The sequence below is a fragment of the Montipora foliosa genome, chromosome 7 (assembly GCF_036669935.1).
Source record: "Montipora foliosa isolate CH-2021 chromosome 7, ASM3666993v2, whole genome shotgun sequence".
Taxonomy (NCBI): Eukaryota; Metazoa; Cnidaria; class Anthozoa; order Scleractinia; family Acroporidae; genus Montipora; species Montipora foliosa.
The window spans coordinates 14,812,799-14,822,798 of NC_090875.1; the positions used below are offsets into that span (position 1 = coordinate 14,812,799).

The window sequence follows — 10,000 nt, forward strand, 5'->3', positions numbered from 1 at the left end:
CAGTTGCGTATTGAAATCGAGATCTTAAGTGGTCAACGAAGCATTGCCCGCTCAAAATTAAATTATGACGACAAACTTCGTAAAGTGGATGATTGAAAACTTTTAACTGTTGCTAAAGAGGACGTTTTGACGTGACCGAGTGAAAACATTATTGCAGTGAGCCAATTGCTGGCGTCGGTCGAATGGAGTGTTTTCACTCACGTGATCAGTAACCTGGTTTTTTCACGGAAACAAAAGAAAACGTTTGCATGACAATAGAGCCCAATTCCCGGAGGATTAGTTGGGTATACCAACTTGGCCGCCGTTCCATTGTTTAGGTACACCAAGATGGCCGCCGTGACGTCACGTGAAAACAATCTATTCGATACCTGTTGTAGACCGTATGCAGAAATGGGCCGCCAAAAAAATAATCTTTTGTTGATGTGTTAAGTAGACTCACTAGTCTCGTTTGCATGGGCAAAATACAAAAGAAATGTTGTTTGAGAGCGAGGCTGCCATTTATGCATTCGGTCTATTTTGTTTAACCCTTTTGCCTGGCATTAAAACGGTGTAAAACCTATGTGTCATTCCTAGGAGGGTTAAAGGGGTTAGGGTTAGGGCCCTTAGCCCCTGACCTCACTGGCTGTGAAAGGCATCTTGCTGACGTCGCATGTATGAACATGTTCAAATGGTCTTCCACAGTTATAAACATTAAACATTGTTGCCTTTCAAATTTTGAGCATTTTTTCCGATAGTGATCAAAGTATTCTTCATTCTAATGCGATGACTTTCAACTTTCTCAAATTATTATTTTTTAAACAGCCGATCTCTTTTTTTTCTCAAGATCACTTAATGACAAGCTTCAACTAACACATGAGCAAGTGCGAATTATTAAACATGACTTACAAAATGGAGAGATCATCAAGATCATGGCCTTTGCAGGTGTGTTCCGCAGAAAAACTTACTGTAACATTCCATGAGCGTTTTTGAGGAGGATGGTTAATCTACATTTCATCCCTCTAAAGAAAAATGAAAATATGAAAAAGAATCTAAGCTTTGGTGAGCTTCTTGAAGCAGGGCTAGGAGCACATTTTTTCGTATCATAATTGTCTTAACACAAAGAGGCACTTTTTAAAGAATCGCTTCTCGCTCTATCTTTGTGCAAATTCATTCTGGCACAAATGATAATCAAAGATGGCAATCAGCACATGGCATCATAGAAGCAAGAACAAAACACGGACACAATGGCATTAAGAGCGTTTTTCATTGCACATTGACTAAGCTCTGTATTTGTCCATGGTGATTGACAAATCGTCGCCGAGTGCTCAAAAGAGGTACCACGCCTTTAATAGCGCGCCTTTATGTCTCGGAGTGAAAACCGATTTGTTAATTAGAATCCCTGCCAATTTATACAGAAGACTAGTACTCCCCGTAGACAGCCCTGTCGTAATCATTGCTTGTCATGGAACTTTCGGAGGCAATAGGACTTCATTACAGTACCTTTCTTCTCAATCTTGGGAAGTTGTGAAAAGGTTGTGGCTAGAATTTCCACTTCGCGCAAGTGACATGACGCGTGCCATGCTTTGATGCCAATGTGAGAAGTTTATCGACCAAATCAACCAAAAACGGTTTCTTTTCCGAAAGAACACGCAAAAATAATTTACTTTTTACTCTATCAGAACAAGAGAAAATGAGGGGACAGAGAGGGAGGCTCCCGGTCCAGCCCTTGGGATATGTCATGTCCACGAAAGTTATTTTTGGACGAACGGAAGTCTGTTTACTAGCGAAAGTCTGTTTTCCGAGGCGTCCGCATGCAGGCCAACCTCGATCTGATGTTTGAATGGATATGAATATTCGTCACCCTTTCACGTGCGCCGCCATTTTCTCTTTTTACTAAGAACCTGAGAGCGAGGTAAGACTGTGTGCGGACGTCTCGGAAGACAGACTTCCGCTCGTCTGAAAATAACTTTCGTGGACATGACATATCCCGGCTAACTCCCTAAGCCTCCCTCTCTGTCCCCTCATTTTCTCTTGATCAGAACTTGTCATTTACGATCTTATGTTGTTCAGGTGTAAACCCAACAGACCGAAAACGGTCACTGTGACTTTTCATCTGCCACTTCTTGGGATGATCCTTGGTCATTTTTTGGGTTGTGAATCAGGATGTTTTATTTTGTGTCATTCTAGGAACTGGGAAGACAACCACTTTGGTGGAGTACACAAAGATGCGGCCCATGGAAAAATTTCTGAATGTTGCGTACAACAAGTAAGTGGAGCAAGTGAATAAAATAATTTAAGGATGATGATGATGATGATGATGATGATGATGTTGATGATTATGATAGTAATAATAATAATAATAATAATAATATTATTATTATTATTATTATTATTATTATTATTATTATTACATGTTTACGTAGCGCACATACAAAGGCTCTCTACGTGTTAAGCACGCAATTATTATTCAGGAAAAAGAAAATGGAGTTAATCATTTCCAAATTGCGACAAGATATTATGTCAATCGGCAGTCAATTTGTGATGACGACAAGTAAGCTTAAACTAAACAAAACGCGGCTTCTCATTGGGTAACGTGGTCCCAGAGGTTTTTCTTGAGCCACGAAAGAGCCGCGAAGCGACGAGAAGAGAAAAACCTCTGGTTACCTTGGACTCTAATCTCACTTTCATGCGGACGCCAGCTGTCAAACGGGTCAAATTGATAATTGCAAAGGGGACCAATGGCAACTTAGTTATCACGCGTCCCCTCGGTATTACCAATCAAACGAACCAATCATATTGATTTGCGTGTTTGTAAAAATATCAACCAATCCGAACCTTGGGATCCGATCCTGGCGTCTGCATAAAAGTGAGATTCAATTCCAAGGATTTTTCTCTTCTCGCCGCTTTGCGACTCGTTTTCACCATTTCGCGGATCAAGAAAAAACCTCTGGCACCAGAGTACTCATTGGATAACTCAAAGGTGATTCGCACCCCTGAGGAGCTAAAGACAAAAGAGAGATTTGGCATTACGCTTACGGCAAACGGGAAATGTCAGGCTGACATTTGTTTTTTGCCAAAAATCAAACACTTCCTTGATTTTAGCTCATTTTTTGCATTTCCTGTATTCAATAAGTTACCATTCAATAAATTAAGCCAAGAAATTGAGATATTGTAGAAGAGTAATGAATAAACAGCCTGTCAAAGTTTTAGGGCTGTGCGATATTCCAAACTCGAGTTATTCGGCAAAGGGTACCATTCAAAATTAAAGTGTTTAGTAGGTCGTATCGGAAAAAATATAGGCCACTTCGGAAAATACCATAATACTCTTTGTTTACCCCCCTTCCCCCCCCCCCCCCCCCACCGTTTTGCGAAAGCATTGTTTCCAGTTGTAAGTCACAAGAGAAAACAAAAAAAAACAATGCTTATTCAAAATTTGGAGGGGTAAACAAAGAGTATTATATTATTTTTCGACTCGGCCAATATGGGTGTATCTCGTTGTTCTTGGTATGAATTTCACTCACTTACCGTTTCAGATCAATCCAGGAACAGGCTGTCACCTTGTTCCCACAAAATGTTGAGTCACGGACCATTCATTCCCTGGCTTACAAGGGCGTGGGTTTCCGGTGAGCCATGGAGCACTGTATTGTTTTGTTTTGATTTCTCTCATTGTTCGACAAGAACTGTTGCGCGTGAGTAAACCTCCCGCTTAGGGCTTGGATTCTGATACAAGGGACTTTGAGATCTACGATGGCGAAGACGACGGAAACTTCTCCTCGAAATATAACTTTTCATTGTCGTATGTCTTTCGTGACTGTACCATCTCCTTCACTTCGTACAATATGGGCGAAGTACCCTAAAAGTAAATTGGTACGAGCGGTTTCACAGTTAAAATATAGAATGAAAGGCGCGTATTTGTACACTCGTGTCATCGTCAAAAGCTTAAAAGCTGTGATTTCACGTCGTTGCTGTGCATAGTACAGCAAACTTGTGCGCTAAAATGCGTGCAGCACGTGCATCACGTGCAGCACGATTATTTTTCGTCTTTTAACCAATGATATTCTTGTTTTGTGGCGTTCCCGTTGAGACTGTGTTGTAGATTTTAAAGTCCCTACTCTTTACACCACACAGTCTCCTATTTCATTTTCAAAGTTGTACCGTTAAAGCCCCACACACTTTAAACAAAGAACTTTGCTGGTCTCAGTGTCATACAAAGTGCGAGGTTGCTTTTATTTGGGAAAGTGAGAATCAGTACAGATTGCAAAATCCTAAAAAGATTTTGCGTTTGTTTATATGAAAATCGGAAATAGACTTTGGGTATAAAGAATCAAGACTTGCGGCGTATTCTGATGTGTCCACGATTACACGAGACTTGCTGTATACCATACCACAGATCGACCAACCGAGTGAGCGCTAACCGAATCTATGTAAAAATGTAGATGCTTTGTTTATTGCGGAAGTGCACTTAGCTATCAAGCTAGTTCCCAGGCACCCCACTTTAAATAATCTGAAAGAAACAATTCAAACTTAGCAGAAACATTATTATCAACCCCAAGTGGCAGGAGGCACTTGGTAGAGTTGAATCTGGGACAGCCGGAAACAAATCCATACCAGAGGTTAGAACGGAACCTGGGGCAACCAAATGTAAACCCAACGCTCTAGCCACTGCAACACGCTGCCCCCGCGAATTTCCGTTTCGTAAACGGTCGATGCCATTCTTAGTGACCAAGCCTTTCGCCATAAATTAGACCTTAAGTGGTTGACATTGCAACTAAATTGCGGCTTTAGGTCTCAGAACCCATTTTGATTCGGTTAGCTTTCAATGAATTGTGAGGCCGGGTTAGCTTCATTTAAATACTTCAAAACTGCAACATCTCGGTAGTGTAGCGGTAAAGTGCGTTTGCCCATCTTTTTCATAAAGTTCTTGTTGAAAGTTTTTAAAACCAACGGAAAAAATTCTAAGTTAACACTGAAAATTGTTTTAAGTGTCGTCCAAATGGCAACGAGTGTTTACGAAACGGAAATTTGCGCCGCATCCCTATAGCAAAGTAGACTGTAAAGAAAAGTAACAGTATGACCGCCAAGTAGTGGCTTACGTGTAAAAGCCTATAATAATAAGAGAATTAAATACACAGAAATAGAGGTTTTGACAGGATTTATGCCCATGTCCATGAAATTGTGCTGCACGTGCCTTTAGAGATCTTTAGGAACGGAGCTCGCATTCTGAATGCAGGTGGAAGCTGGTTTCTTCTGAATGAAGATTTTTTGATTGTGAGTGTTGATTTTCGTTTTTCGTTTTTCATGTTCAGCTACAGACACAAACTTGCCTATGGCATGCGGATCAGCACCATTTTAAATGCGCTTCCCGAAAAAAGCGGATTTCTTTACGCAAGGAGAGTCGAAGACACGTTAAAGAATTTCATAGCGTCTGCCGACAACACTGTGGAAGCCAAGCATGTTCCACCAGTGCGGTTCAACCCGTTTGATGTACTTCCAACGGATGGGGGCTATAACTCTGATGATAACAGAGATGCGAATTTCGAATATTTGAATAGCGACAGTTGTGTAAAGGTACGTGTGTACTTTATGGCAACATTTTATTGGAGAACAAAATGTGATTGTGCGAAGGAATCGTTCACAGGAAAGCTTTTGAGGTCCAACAGGGAAACAGTAATTCTGGTGTTCTAACAAAGCGGGTCTTAATAAAAATTCCGCCTGAAGAAAATTTTTGTTTTCAAGATTCAAGGAGAAATATACCTGAAAATGTTCATCACCACCCATCCCCCCACCCCCCTCCCTAACAAATAAAAAAGGGAAATGAATTTTGCGTCTTGATTTGTATGGGTAATCAAATGATGACGAGTGAAATTAGGGAATAATTTCTCACGCCTTTTGTCCAGAATCCTTTGAGCGACGAAAATTATTTGGTTTTGGACAAAATGTAAGTGAAATTATTCCCTAATTTCACGAGTATACCATTTGATTAGCTATTAATATCATGGATGACAAATTACGTTCATAGGACGCCATTTTGGCACTTTAGGAAACGTTGCCGTGGCAACATTGTAATTTCACAAATTTCACATGTGAAATTAGCGCTGAAATTTCACACTAAAATTAAGGAGTAATTTGTCACACTTGTTATTATACGAAATAATTGATCGATTGACTCTTACTGAAGCAATTGTGGTGCTCACAATGCTTGTTGACGAAGGTATCATGAAAGTACTGTAGTTTTCTTTTTTTTTTTTCTCAGTGCGCGAGCAGGCGGAATTCAACAAATCCTGCAATCTGATTGGTTCCGGGAGCGGGCGGAATTTTGTCATCCGGCCCTTGGTTGCTTGAGCTTGTCTAATAACCTTAAATTGCCACTTTTTTGACACCGAATCTATTTACATATTAAAGTTACTTTTTATCAGTCAAGAGGTTTGGAAATGCAATGCAAATAAAAATATTACTCTTTGAAACGTTCAGTTTGGAAGTCGCTTTAATAGCACATTCGCTATCAAGCGCGGTGCGAGTTAACAACTAAAAATGTTATTTCAGAGAGGAAGGGGGAGAGAGAGGAAAAAAAAAGAGTTATTTACCAGCTAAGGGTCGGTCCGTATAGCGAAAAACTGTAGGTCTTGAAAAAAGCTGCCCTCGACCTACGGCCTCGGGACCTCGGTCAGTTTTTCGCTATACGGGCCTCCCAGCTGTCAAATAACATATATGTATGTATTGCTTTGACAGAAAGTTGTATCGCATGCCGCAGGACTGTGGGAACGAATGAAAGACACCTCAGACAAGGAGTTTCCGATCACCCATGACGGTAAGTTTACAGTTCTGCGTGGAGAGTGGGGAGTTTAAAGTGCTTCTCACTATTTTTATTTATTTATTTAAGGAAAAAACAAAAACCTTCCGCTGAAAGTAATTATTGAAAATAAACCCGTTTTATAGTCCCAGACAATTTTTTTCAAGGCTTAAGGACGTTCGCGCTAATTGTTTGTGCGCAACGTTACTGCGCAGGTAACGCGACTGTAATATGTCACGCATTACTTCGAGCATTAGTGAAGTTGAGGTTTTAAAACCTTTGCAAAAACCGTGGACGATAAGTCTTGCACAGCGTTGGATCAGAGAAGATCGTGATCAGTCAAAATTGATTTAAAATATTTATGAAAGTCAAGTAGACTACTGCACGACTGAATTTGCGAGGTTTTATCAGTCGTACACTAGCCGAGTCTACTTGACTTTCGTACATATTTTTCAAGCATCAGTTAAAATAACATGGCGACAAAAACGCCAAGAAAAAAATTCCAGGCCAGCAAAAGAATGGCACATTTATTTCCGAATCATCATGAAACTTCAAGTGAAGCGAGCGGGAGGATGGAAAAGCTCTGGAAAAGGTAGCCGATCGAGTAGACTAGTACTAGTGGATGAAAGTTTGGAAAACTCGAGGACGAAACGTTGCGTAAATTTAATGGGGCTGTTTCTTTTTAATGTTTTGTTACCCTAGGACTTAAGTTCAAAGTGAATGCATGTTTTCAAAGTTCTTTTCCTTTACTTTCGTGAAAATTGAGCAGTATTTTCGTCCTCGTCCGCTTGAATAGTGCGTACCTGCGTGGAAACAATCAGCGATTAAATTTCGCAAAAAACACACTGCAGAGGATGAGCATGACGGCAATGGAGAGATATTATACAAAACACCAACCAAATGAAAATGACCCCTGCTTAAAACTTCCTTGCTATGCTCGAGAAAGGTATTTTTTTCGGTAAAAACCTTTCATCTCTTCAACGATCGATCGTCTCTTGGGTTCCAGTCCTTCACCGACAGGTCACGCAAAGGCGTGACAAACGAAATTTTCCAAGCCTTTGCAAAATCACATCGATTTTGCTCGTTCAGATCATCGGTGACCCCTATTTTTTTAATCAATAATCACTTACTTTACTTACTATCTACAAAATGTGATGAAATGAAAAAATTCTCACCGTCAGAAGTTATCTTTTTTTAACATTCTCTTTCCTCGTGCCATCGAATTCCGGTAGTGGTTGCAACGGATAGAGCTTACGAAAACGCTCGTCGAGGATGAACTCTACTGTTTACCACATCCCTAGCGGCATACAATTATCTAAAAATCTCAGTCCTAAAAACCTATGCACGGAAACTTTCACTCCAACATTTTATTTTATGATTTTCGATGGATGAGCAGATGAGGCTACATCTCGCTATTATGACCGATTTCTCGAAATTAAGGCATTTTTCCACTGCCATTTTCTCCGAAACAAAGTCGGTGACCCCCATTTTTTTTTTCATTTTTGGAGTAAGTACTTTATGACCTAACTCTAGGCGAGAAATGAAGAAAATCTCACCGTAGGAAGATTTTGGCGCGAACGTCCTTAAAAGGATAAGATATTCTTATGTTGTAAAGTGTTGTGAAGTACCTCACTTCGCATTCACGTGCTATTCTACTGAGACCGTAAGTGACAGTATATCTTCTCTGTTGTATTAAAGGATAATGAATGAAACGAATCCCCCCCACCCAGCCTCGAACATTTCACTAACATTTCACTACCAACAAAGCGACAACTTACTCCTGCAACGTCACAGGTCCCAGTCCCCCTTCCCGCTCGATCAAATCTGGGTTCCCGGACTTACTTGTGCCATAAAAAACATTAGGGACGTGGAATCCGAGGAATATTTTGAATAATTTTATCGACGTATACCATTAAACTTTTCTTCTAAAAGGTAAAAAATAAATAAATTGGGTGATACCGGTGACTGCTACGGCAACGACAACACAAAACAACAATATCATTGGTTAAAAGAGGGAAAAAAACCATTCACATATTTTTGTGGTACTCTCAGTCTCTGCATAACAACGATGCGAAATAACTTAAGTTGAGGACAACGCGAGCACGTGTTGTAAACTTTTCATTCTCTAGTCTTACTTTGAAACCTGTCAGAAATCATGCATACACTTCGTACATTTGACAATTATCCTGCGAAATGGCGCGGAATATCGCCTGATACTTAGCTGACGAGGCCGCAGACCGAGTTAGCTAAAATCAGGCGATATTCCGCAAGATTGAGCAGGACAATTGTTTTATTATTCAACACATTGATGTACGTTTATTGGAAAGAAAAGCTGGGAAAACTACCATTTTTCTCCGCGACACACAAAATTACCTATATCGCAGAAATACGTTAAGTACGTACGACGAATATTGAGCGCGTTACGACCATATTTGTACATTGTCACAATGTGTTGAATAATAATAAGTATTAAATGAATGTATGTATTTGAAGTGCAGGTTATGGACGTAAGGGAGAAGTGATCCTCGCAATTAGCTGGAAATTTTAACTAAGCCGTTATAGTCCTTACAATATTACGTCACAACATTGCAATTGGATTTAATTGGTTACAGCAGTAAGAGCGGTTTTCAAATGAGTGTCGTCAAACCAAAACCAAAGTAATAACTTTGGCCAATCAAAAAGGACGGAGGCAATCCAGTAAACCAATCAAAACTCGAAGTAATTACACGTAGCCGACACAAAGCCCGGGAAAATGTGCACGCGCGAGTCACGATTGGTTTTGGTTTCACTTTTGATTGGTTGAAAAAGTGGCGCGAAAACTTTGAACCAATCACTGAGTGAAGTAATGCAAAACCAAAGTAATTCACTAATTACTTTCGCCACTCAATAGAAAACCAACTCTATAGCATTTGTGATCGTACATGTTCCTGTATTACAATAAAATAGCCACACAGACCCTATACATGGAACACAGGGATGGTCTACAGGTGAAACTGTAAAACTACGATAGGCACGTCTGGCTAATTTGCACTCATTATATATTATAAGAGAAAGGATTAACTTTGATGGCGGCCATTTTTGCATTCGGTGTATGTAACCTGGAGACTCTATTAAAGTGGTTACTTTTCCATGTCTTTCAGTTGATTGTTCTTTGACAAAATGGTTGGATGTATTATAAATCTCTATAGGTTATCTCAAGATTTATCAACTTTCCAGACCAGTTTTGAACTC

The 10,000-nt window shown here is 40.0% G+C and overlaps 2 protein-coding genes across 3 annotated transcripts in view; one reads left to right on the plus strand and one right to left on the minus strand.

Moving 5' to 3' along the window:
• Positions 1-10,000, minus strand: part of LOC138010763 (uncharacterized) — an 82,845-nt gene that overhangs the window by 40,168 nt on the left and 32,677 nt on the right. The gene's annotated exons all lie outside the window — the stretch shown is intronic.
• Positions 1-10,000, plus strand: part of LOC138010759 (F-box DNA helicase 1-like) — a 43,119-nt gene that overhangs the window by 11,777 nt on the left and 21,342 nt on the right. For both annotated transcript variants that reach the window (XR_011124541.1, XM_068857736.1), the window contains exons 6-11: positions 824-921; positions 2,167-2,245; positions 3,513-3,602; positions 5,286-5,547; positions 6,709-6,787; positions 9,958-10,000. The exon at positions 9,958-10,000 is cut by the window's right edge and continues 44 nt beyond it. Coding sequence is in view for 1 of the 2 variants with exons in the window: in XM_068857736.1 (XP_068713837.1) it covers positions 824-921; positions 2,167-2,245; positions 3,513-3,602; positions 5,286-5,547; positions 6,709-6,787; positions 9,958-10,000 (651 nt within the window). In the remaining variant the exon portion in view is untranslated. The remainder of the gene's footprint in view (positions 1-823; positions 922-2,166; positions 2,246-3,512; positions 3,603-5,285; positions 5,548-6,708; positions 6,788-9,957) is intronic.